At 49.4% G+C, this 18,288-nt stretch overlaps 1 protein-coding gene across 14 annotated transcripts in view; it reads right to left on the reverse strand.

Moving 5' to 3' along the window:
* LOC115205609 (ankyrin repeat and KH domain-containing protein 1) overlaps positions 1 to 18,288 on the reverse strand; it is a 53,261-nt gene that overhangs the window by 19,955 nt on the left and 15,018 nt on the right. For 4 of the 14 annotated variants that reach the window (XM_029771764.1, XM_029771765.1, XM_029771762.1 and 1 more), the window contains exons 3-23: positions 14,063 to 14,219; positions 11,865 to 12,027; positions 11,534 to 11,681; positions 10,363 to 10,596; positions 9,993 to 10,087; positions 9,710 to 9,871; positions 8,999 to 9,080; positions 8,614 to 8,805; positions 7,993 to 8,102; positions 6,967 to 7,063; positions 6,407 to 6,534; positions 6,115 to 6,258; positions 5,890 to 5,995; positions 4,219 to 4,496; positions 3,526 to 3,804; positions 1,811 to 2,243; positions 1,457 to 1,599; positions 1,208 to 1,319; positions 871 to 1,016; positions 556 to 698; positions 118 to 331 (exon numbers count right to left, since the gene is read on the reverse strand). In XM_029771764.1, the coding sequence (XP_029627624.1) occupies positions 118 to 331; positions 556 to 698; positions 871 to 1,016; positions 1,208 to 1,319; positions 1,457 to 1,599; positions 1,811 to 2,243; positions 3,526 to 3,804; positions 4,219 to 4,496; positions 5,890 to 5,995; positions 6,115 to 6,258; positions 6,407 to 6,534; positions 6,967 to 7,063; positions 7,993 to 8,102; positions 8,614 to 8,805; positions 8,999 to 9,080; positions 9,710 to 9,871; positions 9,993 to 10,087; positions 10,363 to 10,596; positions 11,534 to 11,681; positions 11,865 to 12,027; positions 14,063 to 14,219 (3,566 nt within the window). The remainder of the gene's footprint in view (positions 1 to 117; positions 332 to 555; positions 699 to 870; positions 1,017 to 1,207; positions 1,320 to 1,456; positions 1,600 to 1,810; positions 2,244 to 3,525; positions 3,805 to 4,218; positions 4,497 to 5,889; positions 5,996 to 6,114; positions 6,259 to 6,406; positions 6,535 to 6,966; positions 7,064 to 7,992; positions 8,103 to 8,613; positions 8,806 to 8,998; positions 9,081 to 9,709; positions 9,872 to 9,992; positions 10,088 to 10,362; positions 10,597 to 11,533; positions 11,682 to 11,864; positions 12,028 to 14,062; positions 14,220 to 18,288) is intronic. The other 10 variants (XM_029771773.1, XM_029771772.1, XM_029771775.1 and 7 more) reach the window with 10 other exon arrangements.

An 18,288-nucleotide genomic window follows, 5' to 3' on the forward strand; every position in this document is an offset into this window, starting at 1 on the left:
GCACTGGGAGACAGAGGGACAATTCTCTAGTTAGGATTCACCAGAGCCTATATGGAACTTGGCTCTGGACTTGATATACTACTATAATATGGACCACTAACGGTCCTGTCGCCTCACCTTGGCTCTGTGCTCTACGTTGGCCTTGCGGTCCAGCAGCAGACTGACCACCTCAGCGCGGCCCTGGAAGCAGGCCAGAGTGAGAGCCGTGTTCCTGTTAGTCTCGATCTGAGCATTGATGTCTGAGCCCATGTCCAGCAGCAGCTTGACCGCTGGTACGTGACCGTTCATCGCTGCCAGCATCAGGGGAGAGATACCCAGCTTACTGCCAGTCCTAGAAACAGAGAGAGAGAGAGAGAAAGAGATCGAGGGAGGATTTGATCAATTAGTGAGAGACGTAAGGGACTATCACTACCAAAGATGCAGTCATCACTCATTTAAACAACCCAGTGCACGTTTCTGATGTAAGAAATGCTATTCCATAAATACATGTATTTGGTCAAGACCTGGGAAAGTAGTGGTATCAGTTAAAAGAGAAAACAAGATGTGGTCCCGTACCTGGAGTTGATCTCTGAGCCGGCGTTGAGGAGGATCTTGATGATGTTGACGTAGCCTCCAGACGCCGCCAGGCTCAAAGGGGTGTAGTCTGACACGTTACGATGCTCTTTATTGGCTCCTCGCAAGAGCAACAACTCCACCACCTAGGAGAGGAGACAAGGAAATGTAAGTCTTTTTTTTCTCAATATGCTATTTCTGTGAAAGGGGAGTTGATTTAGTGAGTCGTTTCAATGTGGTGATTCATAGAAAGGAAGTGAGCGTATAACATAGAATTCCATACTAGAAACACATTTATATCAGATCTCTGTGGTGTACCTCTTGTCGTCCCCCTGAGCAGGCCAGGGAGAGGGGCGTGTCTTTGGTTCTCTCTGACTGGGCCTCTATGTCACCCCCTTTATCCAGAAGGAGCTCCACCACCCCTACGTGGCCCGCTGTCGCAGCCAGGATCAGAGGGGTGAACCCTGGGGAGAGGACGAGGGTCACAACCAGATACACGGATTCACCCAATACGATGTGGAGCACTTTGAACACTGTATAAATCCTGTCTTGGATGTATGAAAAAATATTCCTGATTAAATCAGAAAATAAAACATGTCTGACAGATATACAGGCCCAACTAACATTTAGAATGTACAGTAACTTTGTGTGTTACCCTTCTTGTCGCGATGCTCGATGTTGGCTCCTCGTGCGATGAGAACAGACACCAGCTCCTCGTGTCCTCCAGCACATGCCAGCGTCAGCGCAGTGTCATGGTTACTCTCCGTCTGAAAGGAGAGGGACACACACACATTTACAACAACGCTGTGTGTAGGTGTGTCTCTCTCAGTCTTGAATGTGTGTGTGACCATTGGCTTTACCGTACATGAGCGTCGATATCCACAGTGTGTGAACAGTGACTTACGTGTGCGTCGATGTCCACAGAGGGGTAGAGGGGCAGTGGGGAGGGGGGTGAGCCCATATTGGAGGGGGTCTGTGACAGGGGGTCAGACAGGGGGGTTGGAGACGTTGTAGTGTTCAACATGGGTACTCTGCTGCCCACCGCTGCTGAAACAGAAAGAAAAGGAGAGAAGGGGGGGATAAGTATCTGTTACTTTCAGGCCTTTCTTCTGGGGAATTTGTTAATCAGTACTGTTCTTTCAAATCAGTGCAGTTGAAGGAAGGAGTATTCTAAGGAGGAAATGAGTTAAGACTTGAGATGCACCCACCCACAGCAGGCAGAACAGCTGTAAGACCACGCTACGCTGCACCCACTCACCTGCCATGATGTCATCCAGCGTGTCTGTAAGCGTCTGAGCTGGCGTAGCCACCATGAGTCCGTCTGGGGCCTGCTGCCCTACCATCTCTGGTCCTAACCCCTGACCTTGACCCAGCATCTGCTGGCTCACCAGTACCCTCTGCAGCTCAGGGCTGGTACTGCCAGGGCAGGGGTAGTCAGCTGGGCACGGGCTGTACTCAGGTAGGGGCTGGATGGGCACGAAGGCAGTCTGGAGGGGGGGAGGAGGGGGGTGGAGATGGGAGTGGGGGGAGCATAGGGGATGGGGTGAGGGCGAGGGGGGCAGGGGGGGCTGCTGTCCATCCCTGTAGAGGATGGTGTCCACCTGGGGCAGTTTAGCGTAATCTTCCACCTCGTCTTCGTCATCATCATCATCATCCTCATCTTCGTCATCCTGGAATAGGAATGAGGCAAACTTCTACAAATTAAGCATCTAAAAGAAACAGTTCACAAAACACAGCAGGAATGTGATCAGGACAACTTAAGACAGGATAAATTATGATTAGACACCGGGGGGCGAGAGCCGTGTCTCTATTAGACACCGGGGGGGGCGAGAGCCGTGTCTCTATTAGACACCGGGGGGCGAGAGCCGTGTCTCTATTAGACACCGGGGGGCGAGAGCCGTGTCTCTATTAGACACCGGGGGCGAGAGCCGTGTCTCTATAGACACCGGGGGGGCGAGAGCCGTGTCTCTATTAGGACCACCGGGGGGCGAGAGCCGTGTCTCTATTAGACACCGGGGGGGCGAGAGCCGTGTCTCTATTAGACACCGGGGGGGGGCGAGAGCCGGTCTCTATAGACCACCGGCGGGGGGGGCGAGGAGAGCCGTGTCTCATTAGACACGGGGGGGGGGCGAGAGCCGTGTCTCTATTAGACACCGGGGGGGGGCGAGAGCCGGTCTCTATTAGACACCGGGGGGGGGCGAGAGCCGTGTCTCTATTAGACACCGGGGGTGGGCGAAGAGCCGGTTTCTCTATTAGACACCGGGGGGGGGCGAGAGCCGTGTCTCTATTAGAACCGGGGGGGGGGCGAGAGCCGTGTCTCTATTAGGACACCGGGGGGGGGCGAGAGCCGTGTCTCTATTAGACACCGGGGGGGGCCGCGAGCGTCTCTATTAGACACCGGGGGGGGGCGATGCGAGAGCCGTGTCTCTATTAGACACGGGGGGGGGCGAGAGCCGGTCTCTATTAGACAACGGGGGGGGGGGGGGGGCGAGAGGCCGTGTCTCTATAGACACCGGGGGGGGGCGAGAGCCGTGTCTCTATTAGACACCGGGGGGGGGGGGCGGGAGAGCCGTGTCTCTATTAGACACCGGGGGGGGGGGCGAGAGAGCCGTGTCTCTATTAGACACCGGGGGGGGGGGGGGGGCGAGAGCCGTGTCTCTATTAGACACCGGGGGGGGGGGGGCGAGAGCCGTGTCTCTATTAGACACCGGGGGGGGCGAGAGCCGTGTCTCTATTAGACACCGGGGGGGCGAGAGCCGTGTCTATTAGACACCAGGGGGGCGAGAGCCGTGTCTATTAGACACCAGGGGGGCGAGAGCCGTGTCTCTATTAGACACCGTGGGGTGATAGTTGTGTCTCTATTAGATTCCAGGGGGCGATAGTTGTGTTTCTATTAGATATGGGGGAAAATGGCAGAAAAGCATAAACTCTTGACTACTCAGAACTAACAGACCACCGCCAACAACTCCTAACCTCCTCATCATCTTCCTCCTCCTCTCTGTTCTCCTCGTCAGACCCTGTGTCCGACCCGGGCTGTGTGTGCGTGTTAACCCCTGGTGGTGCTGTGAGGGCCCCAGGCATGGTAGTGTTGGCCCCTTCCCCCGGCCCTGGTCCCGGGCCCTGGCCTGCCTCCTGCTCTTCCTTCAGGCCCTTGGCCTCCATGTACTCTTTGGTGAACTGCTGCTGGGTCTTCAGCTGCAGCTGGCGCTCCACCTTCTGCAGCTCCTTCAGGATCTTCTTCTTCTTCTGGACCTAGAGGACACACGCCACGGCAGGGGATCAGACCTATAGTTTTGTGTTCAGACCTTGCTCATCCATTGGTTGAGAGATTTCATAGACCCATGAGATCCCATCAGACCTAGGTGGTGTTCATTAGGCACTAAATAAAATAAATAAAAAACAGAGACGAAACTATCTGGAATAAGAAATGCACATTCGGTCCTCGGGACCCCAAGGCGTCCACATTTTGGGTTTTGCCCGAGCACCACACAGCGGATTCAAAAAAAGATGTATTATTTGAATCATTTTGCTCAGGCAAAAACCAAAACGTGCACCCCTTGGAGTCCCCAGGACCAAGTTTGGGAAACGCTGGTCTATGACCTCATCAATAATTCAATAGGATCTCTGTGGTCCTATACCTACGAATGATCATCCGTCTGCTCTCACCTGCTCCTCCCGGCTCTTCTTCAGCTCTTCAATCTTGTCTTTGGTGAGCGGCTCTCCCTGAATGAGTTCCAGAGACTGCAGCTGGGCTTTCTCTATGGCTGAGATCCTCTGGCCCAGCTCATTCAGCTTTCCCTCTGTCTCCTCCACAATACACTCCAGGGGCTGGCACAGGTGGAAGGGGGGCAAGGCCTCTGCATCCCCAGGACCCGGGCCGGGACGTACCCCCCCTGGACTGGAGGGGCTGGGAGGGATGGCAGCGTGTCTCTGCTTGGACGAACCTAGAGAGAAGGGATGGAGGAAGAGGGATGGAGGAAGAGGAATCAGAAGGATTGAGGGAGAAAGGGATGAGAGGAAGATTAGGCCACACTACAATAAAGTAAATAACTCATCAGTTGAAGTCACGTCATCGTTAGACACTTTTGATATGTATACTGAACCAAAATATAAACGCAACATGTTTCATGAGCTGAAATAAATGATTCCAGAAATGTTCCAAACGCGCAAAAAGCTAATTTCTCTCAAATGCTGTGCACAAATTTGTTTACATCCCTGTTAATGAGCATTTCTCCTTTGCCAAGATCATCCATCCACCTGACAGGTGTGGCATATGAAGAAACAGCATGATCATTACACAGGTGCACCTTGTGCTGGGGACAATAAAAGGCCACTAAAATGTGCAGTTTTGTCACAGCACAACGCCACAGATGTCTCAGGTTGATGGAGCGTGCAATTGGCATGCTGACTGCAGGAATGCCCACCAGAGCTGTTGCCAGAGAACTGAATGTACATTTCTCTACCATAAGCCGACTCCGTCATTTTAGAGAACTTGGAAGTACATCCAACCGGCCTCACAACCGCAGACCACGTGTATGGCAATTTGAACGCACAGAGACACATTTACATTTAAGTCATTTAGCAGACGCTCTTATCCAGAGCGACTTACAAATTGGACACCTTGAGATCCTGAGGCCGATTGTTGTGCCATTCATCTGCCTCCATCACCTAATGTTTCAGCATGATAATGTACGGCCCCATGTCACAAGGATCTGTACACAATTCCAGGAAGCTGAAAATGTCCCAGTTCTTCCATGACCATACTCACCAGACATGTCACCCATTGAGCATGTTTGGGATGCTCTGGATCGACGTGTATGACAGTGTGTTCCAGTTTCCACCAATATCCAGCAACTTCGCAGAGCCATTGATTGAAGAGGAGTGGGACAACATTCCACAATCAACAGCCTGATCAACTCTATGTGAAGGAGATGTGTCACGCTGCATGAGACAAATGGTGGTCACACCAGATACTGACTTGTTTTCTGATCCTACTTTTTTTTTTTTTTTAAACAGATGCATATCTGTATTCCCAGTCATGTGAAATCCATAGATTAGGACCTAATTAATTTAATTTGACTAATTTCCTTATATGAACTGTAACTTCCCAGTAAAATCTGGGAAATTGTTGCATGTTGCATTTATATTTTTGTTCAGTATATAACAGGCCAGACCAAGGCTCCCCGTTCATAACAGGCCAGGCCAAGGCTCCCCGTTCATAACAGGCCAGGCCAAGGCTCCCCGTTCATAACAGGCCAGGCCAAGGCTCCCCGTTCATAACAGGCCAGGCCAAGGCTCCCCGTTCATAACAGGCCAGGCCAAGGCTCCCCGTTTTACCTTTGCTGGTGACGGGTGGCGGGGGCGTGGTGATGTTGGAGGGGGCTCTGTCTGGCTCCTGGGGGGGAACCACCATGGCCAGGGCCTGGAATGGGACACGTGGAACCTGGGGATAGATGAGTGGTCGTAAAACATCAACTACTTTGACAACTAGTTTAACACAATTTCCACGCTGGCCATTTCCTGTTTCAATAGCACAAAACTATTTCATGAAAAACATTTAACCTGAGAGGGGTCTTGTGAGGGGGGTGTGAGTTGGCAGAGGTCGGGCGCGGGGACAGACAGGATGTTGTTAGGGAAGTCTAGCAGGTAGGACACCACGTTGGTGTGGCCGCCCTTAGCAGCTTCAATCAGCATTGTCGAGCCGTCCTATTGGAGGAGAAACAGGAAATGAGTGTAAGTCTGCATGAGGCTTCAAAGTTCACTTTTTCTATTCTGATACTGTTGTTACTATGGCTGAGTTGAACAGCTTCCTTATGAGTTTGATGGTGTTGTTTGATGATGGTGTGTATTCTACCTTCAGTCTGTGTGTGGGGTCAGCTCCGTGCGTCAGTAGCAGCTCTACCACAGCCAGGTGTCCTCCAGCGCAGGCCAGAGACACCACCGTGTGGTCCTTGTTAGCCGTCGCTCTGTTCACATTAGCACCTGGACACAAAACACAAGAAACTTTCACTTTAAATTCACTTCTAAGAATTGTTTCATAACAATAGTTCAAAATGAATGTGGATCCTAAATAAGGGACCTGTACGTGTTTTTTAATGCAGTCTAAGCCAAAGAATATTAGAACCAGGGGTTGGAACCAGTTCAGGAAACAGAACCAAAAACCGGAAAATAACAACATTGAGGAAAGAAGGAGATTCTGGAACAGAACTGTTATTTTAAAAGCAGGGGCCTGGTAAAACTCTTTATTTTACGTTCCCAAGCTTTGCTTTTTTCAGTCCCACAGAAAACACCACCAAAGCACCTATGCAGAGCACTCGCTCTGTGACTTCGCCTACTCCTTCCAGTGGCTGCCATAGTAGGACAATGTTTTAACAAGGGCATTGTAGAGGGTTTAAAAAAAAGATGCAGTCTAACCTAACCCACCCTTGCTGATGAGGAACTGCACGGTACAGAGGTGTCCTGCTCTGGCTGCCTTCATCAGGGGCGTCCTCCCCCCCTCAGACTCATGCTCCTGGAGAACAGACAAACAGGACGTGGATTTTAGGACAGGACATGGGTCCACACACGGTTATGTATTGCTATCCTTGTGGGGACCAAAGAATTGATTCCCATCCATAATTCGATTTTCCTAACCCCTATACCTAACCCTAACCCCAACCTTAATTCTAACCCTAACCCCTATACCTAACCCCTATAACTATACCTAACCCTAACCCCTATAACTATACCTAACCCTAACCTTAATTCTAACCCTAAACCCTATACCTAACCCCAACCTTAATTCTAACCCTAAACCCTATAACTATACCTAACCCCAACCTTAATTCTAACCCTAAACCCTATAACTATACCTAACCTTAATTCTAACCCTAAACCCTATAACTATACCTAACCCTAAACTTAATTCTAACCCTAAACCATACCTAACCCTAAACTTAATTCTAACGCTAAACCCTATAACTATACCTAACCCCAACCTTAATTCTAACCCTAACGTTAATTCTAACCCTAAACCCTAAGCCTAAAATAGTAATGTCCAAATCTTATAGTTTTACTATCCTTGAGGACTTCTGGTGCCAACAAGGACAGTAAAACAAAAACACACAGATTGATAGGATGAAAGATAAAACACAGGGAAGATAAAACAGAGAGGGAGATGGTGACAGAATGAAAGAGCTAACAGGGAAGATAAAACAGAGAGGGAGATGGTGACAGAATGAAAGAGCTAACAGGGAAGATAAAACAGAGAGGGAGATGGTGACAGAATGAAAGAGCTAACAGGGAAGATAAAACAGAGAGGGAGATGGTGACAGAATGAAAGAGCTAACAGGGAAGATAAAACAGAGAGGGAGATGGTGACAGAATGAAAGAGCTAACAGGGAAGATAAAACAGAGAGGGAGATGGTGACACAGAGTGAGAGATAACAGGTGTTGGTGTACCAGATCGGCTCCAGTCTGCAGTAGAACGTCGGCCACGTCTGTGTGTCCGTTCTCACACGCGTACGTCAGCGCTGTGTCTCCTGTCGCCGTGGTAGCGTGCACGTTTGCCCCTATAGAGAGAGGTCAGAGTTCAGAGCAGACCAAAAAAACTAACAAGCCCTGTTAAAAAGGTAGAATTTGTCAACTTTACTTACAACAGCTATTAGTTTCTAGGCTAAGGCCTGGAGTCTCACATAAGTACCCTACCAAAATACTAAAGATCAAACTAAGAATCCTCAGTATTTGACCAGCTCCAGGTGTGTGTGTGTGTGGTGTGGTGTGGTGTGGTGTGGTGTGTGTGTGTGTGTGTGTGTGTGTGTGTGTGTGTGTGTGTACCTGCAGCCAGGAGGTATTTGACCAGGTCCAGGTGTGTGTGTGTGTGTGTGTGTGTGTGTGTGTGTACCTGCAGCCAGGAGGTATTTGACCAGCTCCAGGTGTGTGTGTGTACCTGCAGCCAGGAGGCATTTGACCAGCTCCAGGTATGTGTGTGTGTGTGTGTACCTGCAGCCAGGAGGTATTTGACCAGCTCCAGGTGTGTGTGTGTGTGTGTGTGTGTGTGTGTGTGTGTGTGTGTGTGTGTACCTGCAGCCAGGAGGTATTTGACCAGCTCCAGGTGACCCTCCTGTGCAGCCTCCATGAGAGGCGTGGAGCAGCCCAGCTCGATGTCGGCCCCGGCCTTGATGAGGAAGTCAGCCACCTCCAGGAACCCTCCACAGCAGGACAGGGTCAGGGCTGTCTCCTGGGTCTCCTCCGTCTGGGCATTGATGTTCGCACCTGGAGGGGGAGGGAGGAGAGCGAGAGATGGAGGGAGAAAGAGAGAGATGGAGAGAGAGATGTAAGTGTCTATATTAGGAGTGAGACCCTCACCAACAGGCATGACAAAGCACTTTATTGCACACAATAACATAGTATACATGCAACAGCATTGAACAGTGTGCAGATATCCATGTATCTGCCAGGTGATTACCCTGAGCCAGTAGCAGGGCCACCATCTCTTCATGACCTTCTCTGGCTGCCTCCATCAGAGGGGTGTAACCTTCATCATTCACCTGGACACATTAAAACACACTGTTACAGGTCTCAGTGGCTGAATCCCAAAACCCCCACTTCCCCTGGCCCCTCCATTTGAACAAGTGTCCCAAAGCTGAAGGAGTGAAAATGATCCAGGGCGTAGGGGCGAACTAACCCCCCAGTAGCCACTTAGACTGAGCCTGCAACGCTGCCGCTCCCATAGTCATGTGGAATCCCACAAGGCACTGCGTTGATTTGTGCAATTTCACAAAAGAATGGAGAGGCGTGCCTAATTATATGACACGTGCATTGGTTTGTCTGATGTCGAGACTTGACACACGTAAAAGCTCAAAAATATCCCAAATTAAACATTTAACTGTTACTGATGGTTAAATCTTGTAAAACGACAGCGGGGGTTTGTTCATTTGAATTTCATGCTTGTTTTATTATTTAAAAGTGGAACATGAATTACATGATGTAAGTGTGTCCTGAAGCTGAAGGATTTACTGAGCCCCTCGCCACTCTCTGGAAGTCACCCTCAGTGTGACAACGGAGGTTCCTCAGAGCGGGTTGGGAGGGTTTGGGATTCACCGTCTCTCTGTGTGACCCTAACCCTCATTCACCCACACACACATCCAGTGTTTAAGGACTGTGTGTTGCTACTCACCTCCTCTAGGTTGGCTCCTCTCTCTATGAGCAGAGCTGCTAGATCTACATGCCCGCCGCAGGCTGCCAGGGTGAGGGGCGACTCGAAGGAGTCCGCGGGCATGTTGACCTGCGCCCCGCTGTCCAACAGCAGCCGTGCCACCTCCACATGCCCATCCTGGGACAGGAAGAGCACACACACACATAGGGACAACATAAGCACCTGAGTTGGTTATGACACAGAGTTACACACACACACAAGCAGGGAGAGAAGAGAGGGGCTGTGTGTTGGGTCATATGCTCACCATGCAGGCTTCCATCAGCGCTGTGTGCATCTCATCTGTCTTATGCTCCTGATCTGCCCCGGCTTCCAGCAGAAACCTCACCATGTCCAGATGACCTTATATATATATAATGCGAGAGAGCGCGAGAGAGAGAGAGATAGAGAGAGAGCGCGAGAGAGAGAGCGAGAGAGAGAGCGAGAGAGAGAGCGAGAGAGAGAGCGAGAGAGAGAGAGAGAGCGGGCGGGCGGGAAGGAGAGAGAAGCAGAGACTGTTATTTTGTTGTCTGAGACTATGAAGGTTGCATTAGGGGGGCGATGTGAGCGAGCGCCACAAGAAAACATCTAAAACAATCAAAGGGAACACAAATACTCAGACGAGAAGTGAAGAAGACCTTTGTAGCAGGCGAGTGTGAGGGCGCTCTCCTTGAACTCGTTGGAGTGTGTGTTGATCCCGGCGCCGTACTCCAGCAGAACCCTGGCCACGTCCACGTGGCCCGCGCTCGCCCCCTCCATTAGAGGGGTGTGACCGTTCTCGTTGTGGTCCTCGATGTTGGCCCCCTCCTTTAGGAGAACCTTCACCACATCTACAAACCCCCCAGCACACGCATACGTCAGGGCTGTGTTACCTACAGGGAGAGAGACCATACGTCAGGGCTGTGTTACCTACAGAGGGGGAGAGAGACCATACGTCAGGGCCGTGTTACCTACAGAGGGGGAGAGAGACCATACGTCAGGGCCGTGTTACCTACAGAGGGGGAGAGAGACCATACGTCAGGGCCGTGTTACCTACAGGGGGAGAGAGACCATACGTCAGGGCCGTGTTACCTACAGAGGGGGAGAGAGACCATACGTCAGGGCCGTGTTACCTACAGGGGGGGAGAGAGACCATACGTCAGGGCCGTGTTACCTACAGGGAGAGAGACCATACGTCAGGGCTGTGTTACCTACAGAGGGAGAGAGACCATACGTCAGGGCTGTGTTACCTACAGAGGGGGAGAGACCATACGTCAGGGCTGTGTTACCTACAGAGGGGGAGAGAGACCATACGTCAGGGCTGTGTTACCTACAGGGGGAGAGACCATACGTCAGGGCTGTGTTACCTACAGGGGGAGAGAGACCATACGTCAGGGCTGTGTTACCTACAGAGGGAGAGAGACCATATGTCAGGGCTGTGTTACCTACAGGGGGAGAGACCATACGTCAGGGCTGTGTTACCTACAGGGGGAGAGACCATATGTCAGGGCCGTGTTACCTACAGAGGGGGAGAGAGACCATACGTCAGGGCCGTGTTACCTACAGGGGGAGAGAGACCATACGTCAGGGCCGTGTTACCTACAGAGGGGGAGAGAGACCATACGTCAGGGCTGTGTTACGTGTGTTAGTGATGTTTAGATTTAATGCAACTCAATGGGCCGAGATGGGGGCCAAGATGGTGCATAGGGACATATTGTCCAAGCAGAAATCTAAACATTTCAGTTTGGACCAAAAATGATGACAAGAAATAACCAGACGCCCATTGAGCAAGGCAGATGGAAAACGATAGAGAAATGCGTGTATTTGTACCGGTGGAGGACTGTGCGTTGGCGTCAGCCCCGTGGACCAGGAGCAGCTTGACGATGTCGACGTAACCGCCGCTCGCCGCCGCCATCAGGGGAGTGATGTCACCTTTAATCCCCCGGTCCTCCACGTTGGCATGCATGGCCAGCAGCACCTAACAACCAATCACAGCAGGGGTCAGAGCTCATACAATGTAAATGTATGCTGTAGAGATTGTGGGGGACTGAACCGCATTCTGACATAACCCACAAAGAGAGGACACCTTTCACAGAAGTTACTAAAATGACTGATTGAAAAAGGACGATTACACACTTGCGACAGACACACAGACACACACCTGTGCGAGTTCATAGTATCCAGCAGAGCAGGCGAGGCAGAGAAGACTCTCTCCTTCCTCAGTGTGTTCGTTGACGCTCCGCCCCTCGTCTAGCAGCTTCCTCACGGCGTTCACGTCTCCGTCCGAACACGCCTCCGCTAGACTGCGGCTGAAAATAACCAGACTGCTACAATTACTGCCCCTGTGACAGGAGAACACACCCGCCTTACATTAACGCACACACTTACACAACTAATGCCGCACACACACACAGCTCATAATCACACTTCTGCTATTACTGAAACTTCCAGACATGATGCTTGACTAAACTGTTTGATCGAGTAACATATTGATCACGGAGGTAATACATTGACTGACATTCAGATATTGACTGCTATATTCAGTTGGTCTGACATACTTGTCGGCACTGTGTTCTCTTCTCATGTATTGATAGATGTATTGATAGATGTATTGATAGATGTATTGATAGATGGACTGGGGTAGATACACACAGTTGAAGTCAGAAGTTTACAAACACTTAGGTTGGAGTCATTAAAACTCGTTTTTAAACCACTCCACACATTTCTTGTTAACAAACTATATTTTTGGCAAGTTGGTTAGGACATCTACTTTGTGTATGACACAAGTAATTTTTCAACAATTGTTTACACAAAGACTATTTCACTTATAATTCACAGTATCACAGTTCCAGTGGGTCAGAAGTTTACATTCACTAAGTTGACTGTGCCTTTAAACAGCTTGGAAAATTCCAGAAAATTATGTCATGGCTTTAGAAGCTTCTGATAGGCTAATTGACATCATTTGAGTCAATTGGAGGTGTACCTGTGGATGTATTTCAAGGCCTACCTTCAAACTCAGTGCCTCTTTGCTTGACATCATTGGAAAATCAAACGAAATTAGCCAAGACCTCAGAAAAGAAACTGTAGACCTCCACAAGTCTGGTTCATCCTTGGGAGCAATTTCCAAATGCCTGAAAGTACCACGTTCAAACAATAGTAGGCAAGTATAAACACCATGGGACCACACAGCCGTCATACCGCTCAGGAAGGAGATGCGTTCTGTCTCCTAGAGATGAATGTACTTTTGTGCAAAAAGTGCAAATCAATCCCAGAACAACAGCAAAGGACCTTGTGAAGATGCAGTAGGAAACAGGTACAAAAGTATCTGTATCCACAGTAATACGAGTCCTATATCGGCATAACCTGAAAGGCCGCTCAGCAAGGAAGAATCCACTGCTCCAAAACCACCATAGAAAAAGCCAGACTACGGTTTGCAACTGCACATGGGGACAAAGATCGTACTTCTTGGAGAAATGTCCTCTGGTCTGATGAAACAAAAATAGAACTGTTTGACCATAATGACCATCGTTATGTTTGGAGGAAAAAAGGGGAGGTGTGCAAGTCGAAGAACACCATCCCAACCGTGAAGCACGGGGGTGGCAGCATCATGTTGTGGGGGTGCTTTGCTGCAGGAGGGACTGGTGCACTTCACCAAATAGATGGCATCATGAGTCAGGAAAATTATGTGGATATATTGAAGCAACATCTCAAGACATCAGTCAGGAAGTTAAAGCAAATGGGTCTTCCAAATGGACAATGACCCCAAGCATACTTCCAAAGTTGTGGCAAAATGGCTTAAGGACAACAAAGTCAAGGTATTGGAGTGGCCATCACAAAGCCCTGACCTCAACCCTATAGAACATTTGTGGGCAGAATTGAAAAAGCGTGTGCGAGCAAGGAGGCCTACAAACCTGACTCAGTTACACCACCTCTGTCAGGAGGAATGGGCCAAAATTCACCCAATTTATTATGGGAAACTTGTGGAAGGCTACCCGAAACGTTTGACCCAAGTTAAACAATTTAAAGGCAATGCTACCAAATACTATTTGAGTGTATGTAAACTTCTGACCCACTGGGAATGTGATGAAAGAAATAAAAGCTGAAATAAATCACTCTACTATTATTCTGACATTTCACATTCTTAAAATAAAGTGGTGATCTTAACTGACCTAAGACATGGACTTTTTACTAGGATCAAATATCAGGAATTGTGAAAAACTGAGTTTAAATGTATTTGGCTAAGATGTATGTAAACTTCCGACTTCAACTGTACTTGTCGGCCTGGCCAGCGTTGAGTGTGTTCTCGTCTCATGTATTGATAGATGTATTGATGATAGATGGACTGGGGTAGATACATACTTGTCGGCCTGGCCAGCGTTGAGTGTGTTCTCTGCTCTCATGCGCGTCAGGGCGGCAGCCGCCTCGTCCAGGGCACAGCTCACTGACGACGTCAGTCTCCGCAGCACCTCGGGATCTGCAAACGCTTTACCATCCGCAGTTGACAGTTTACCAATGCCTTCCGGATTAAAGGTCATCACAGGAAACACAGGCATGGGGGCAAAACCACACCAAAGAAGCCAGGCAGGCGATCGTAGAGGCAAGTCCAGCCACAGCCAATCCAATCCAATGTTAGTAGCGGCATTCATAACAAAAAATACAAAAAAACACAAGCATGGGTTAGATCCAAATCAGGAAAACAGATTTGACAAGCTTAACAGTCTTGGGTATATACACTGAGTGTACAAACCATGACACATCGTGCTCTGTCCATGAAATAGACTGAACAGGTGAAAGCTATGATCCCTTATTGATGTCACTTGTTAAATCCCCTTTAAAATCAGTGTAGATGAACAGGAGTAGACACGTTAAAGAAGGTTTGTTTAAGCCTTGACACATTTGAGACATCGATTGTGTGTGTGTGTGTGCCAAGAACTGCAACGCTGCTGGTTGTTCACGCTCAAGAATGGTCCACCACCCAAAGGACATCCAGCCAACTTGACAACTTTGGGAAGCACTGGAGTCGACATGGGTCAGCATCCCTGTGAAACGCTTTTGACACCTTGTGGAGTCCATGCCCCGACGAATTGAGGCTGTTCTGAGGGCAAAAGGTGTTCCTAATATTTTGTACACTCTGTGTATGTCTATATGTTAAAACGTCTTGGTCTAGAGGCATTTTCACATGAAGTAATGTGAAAGTATTTCCACCTTTCCCCCTGAGAAGCTAGGTGAAAATGTAGACATACGTCCTCCACCGACTGACCCAGTCCTCACCCCAAGTGCCTGGGGGCTACACTAGAGTCTAAGCTATGGGTTAGGGTGCTACCTAAAGGGCTGAGGGGTGGCTAGTGTCTAGGGGGGTGGCTAGTGTCTAGGGGGGTGGCTAGTGTCTAGGGGGGTGGCTAGTGTCTAGGGGGGTGGCTAGTGTCTAGGGGGGTGGCTAGTGTCTAGGGGGGTGGCTAGTGTCTAGGGGGTGGCTAGTGTCTAGGGGGTGGCTAGTGTCTAAGGGGTGGCTAGTGTCTAAGGGGTGGCTAGTGTCTAAGGGGTGGCTAGTGTCTAGGGGGTGGCTAGTGTCTAGGGGGTAGGGGTGCCTAGAGGGTTGGCTAGTGTCTAGGGGTGGCTAGGGTGCTGGCTAGTGTCTAGGGGTGGCTAGTGTCTAGTGTCTAGGAGGATGGCTAGTGTTTAGTGGGGTGTCTAGGTGGGTAGGGGGTGGCTAGTGACTAGGGGTGGCTAGTGTCGTAGGGGGCTGGCTAGTGTCTAGGGGGCTGGGTAGGGGGCTGGCTAGTGACAAGGGATGGCTAGTGTCTAGGGGGCTAGCTAGTGACTAGGGGGCAGGGGCTAACGAGGGGCCAGAAGGGTAGGGGCTAGCTAGGGGCCAGAAGGGTAGGGGCTAGCTAGGGGCCAGAAGGGTAGGGGCTAGCTAGGGGCCAGAATGGTAGGGGCGAGGGGCTTGGGGGCCTATAGGCTAGCAGGGCTCTGTCTTGTGAATTATAGATGAGATCTAGACTGGTGGACTAGCCTGGTGGACTAGCACTGTGTGTAGAAGGTGTTGGACAAGACAGGCACAGCAGGGTGAAATGCAGGAATGTCATACACGAGTGTGTGTGAGTGGGAGGGAAGAGAAAGCCAGCAGAAGAGAGGGAGAGGACCGAGATGCAGGGGAGGGAGGGAGGAGAGCGAAAGAGAGAAGCAGGCAGGAGGAAAAAAACAGACTGTTTGTTCCGTTAACATACTGAAGGACCTCTTTCACAAGGAGCAAGACACACTTCCCATCCAGGGAGGCCAGCCAAGCCAAAATACTGTATGCGTGTCCGTTGACATGAGACAAGGGAGAAAGTGAGAGTAAGCTAGCAAGAGAAAGAACCCCCCCGACCAAAAAAAAAATGTAAACGGCAAAATAATCAGAAAAAAGCAACGTTGGGTCAGAGCTCAAGACAGCAGCCAGAAGTGGGTGGGTCCTGCCAGTCAGTGTTTATATCACCACTACCCTGCCTGTGTGAGTCAGTCTAAACTTAGCCGACACCTGCCTGTCAGAAGGATTTTACAATGTTGCCCCAGGCGGGCAGGCAGGGCAAGTAGTGGAGGGCTGAGGTCTGGGTGGTTGATCGTTGTATTGTCCCGTCTAAACAACATGACCACGGCTTTTGACAACAAGCAGCATTGTGCGGCTGTTTTTACTGATCTGGCCAAAGCCTTTGATTATGTTAACCACTACATCCTGATCAACACAGTCAACGACCTAAGGTTCTGAGGATTGTCTAGCTTAGTTTGGAAACTATTTCTCTGGCCGTGTACAATCCGAGGGGCCTGCTTTCTAACCCACTGGCTGTATCTACGGGAGTTCCACAAGGATAGATTCTTGGGCCGATCCTATTCTCGGTGTATATTAAGAATGTTGCGCATGCTTCTGGTGACCCTCATCCACCTTTATGACACCATCCTGTACACAACTGGCCCCTCCCTGAACACCGTGCAACCACCCTACAACATAGCTTTAACATCCAACACACCTTCTCTGACCTTACCAAAACCAAAAAAAATTAAATGCATGCTCTTCAACCAGAACTTACCTCAACCTGCCTACTCTCCTAACATTCTCAACCTCATTCCATACACACATCACCCACCTATAGTCTAAATTTACATCCAGAATTGGTTTCCTAATCCGCAACAGAACATCCTTCACCCACTCTGCCAAGCACACCCTTGTAAAAATGATCATACTGCCAATCCTGGACTATGACAATGTAGTTTACAGGCTTGCCCCCAAAACCTCCCTCAAACAACTTGTAATTTACCACACTGCCATCCGCTTTGTTACCAGTGCCCTCTTAAACACTTATCACTGTGACCTTTACACCCTGGTCAACTGGCCCTCGTTACATACACAACACCAGACCCACTGGTACCAATTTATTTACAAGTCCCTCATTGGCAAGTCCCCCCTCTACCTCAACATCTCCACTACCAATAGCAACCTGCTCATTCCAAGCCCAGCACTTCCTGTGGCCATCAATCATTCCAGTTTTCCGCCGCCAACGACTGGAACGAGCTGCATAAGACCTTCAAGCCACCACACTCCTTTAAAAACATTACCTGATCTGCTGACTGATCAATATGCCTGCTGATCATTCTGTCTGCCGTGTTGCCATGTTTGCCTCGTGTTATTGTGGTATTTCTGCACTAACCCAGTGTGAATGTTTCTCATTAGGGCGGCAGCTTCCCTAGCGGTTAAATCATTGGGCTAGTAACAAAAAGGTCGCTGGTTCGAATACCCCAGCATTCAAGGTGAAAAATCTGTCGATATGTCCTTTAGTAATTATTAACCCCAATTTGCTCCAAGGGCGCCGTACTACTATGGCTGACCCTGTAAACCACCACGTACTACTATGGCTGACCCTGTAAACCACCACGTACTACTATGGCTGACCCTGTAAACCACCACGTACTACTATGGCTGACCCTGTAAACCACCACGTACTACTATGGCTGACCCTGTACTACTATGGCTGACCCTGTAAACCACCACGTACTACTATGGCTGACCCTGTAAACCACCACGTACTACTATGGCTGACCCTGTAAACCACCACGTACTACTATGGCTGACCCTGTAAACCACCACATACTACTATGGCTGACCCTGTAAACCACCACATCACTGTACCTATCTGGTATATGACAAAACATAGTATTCTAGAAATAAATGGGGTGAATGTGTCAAAATGGTGTTAAACTAAAATAAAAAGGAGATTCATGCATTCCAATAATATGCAAATTGACCCATAACTCCACCTAAAGAACAACAACATAGATGACCACAAGCAAGCAGTAAAATTAGATTTAAACAGATTTAAAAAAACACATTATGGAACAGCGGGGACTGTGAAGCAACACAAATATTGGCACAGACACACGCATGCACACACATGATAACATACGCACTATACATACACATGGATTTAGTACTGTAGATATGTGGAAGTGGTGGAGTAGGGGCCTGAGGGCACACACTGTGTTGTGAAATCTGTGAAAGTATTGTAATGTTTTTAAAATTGTATAAATTGCCTTAACTTTGCTGGACCCCA

This window comes from Salmo trutta, chromosome 13 (genome assembly GCF_901001165.1).
Source record: "Salmo trutta chromosome 13, fSalTru1.1, whole genome shotgun sequence".
Classification (NCBI taxonomy): domain Eukaryota; kingdom Metazoa; phylum Chordata; class Actinopteri; order Salmoniformes; family Salmonidae; genus Salmo; species Salmo trutta.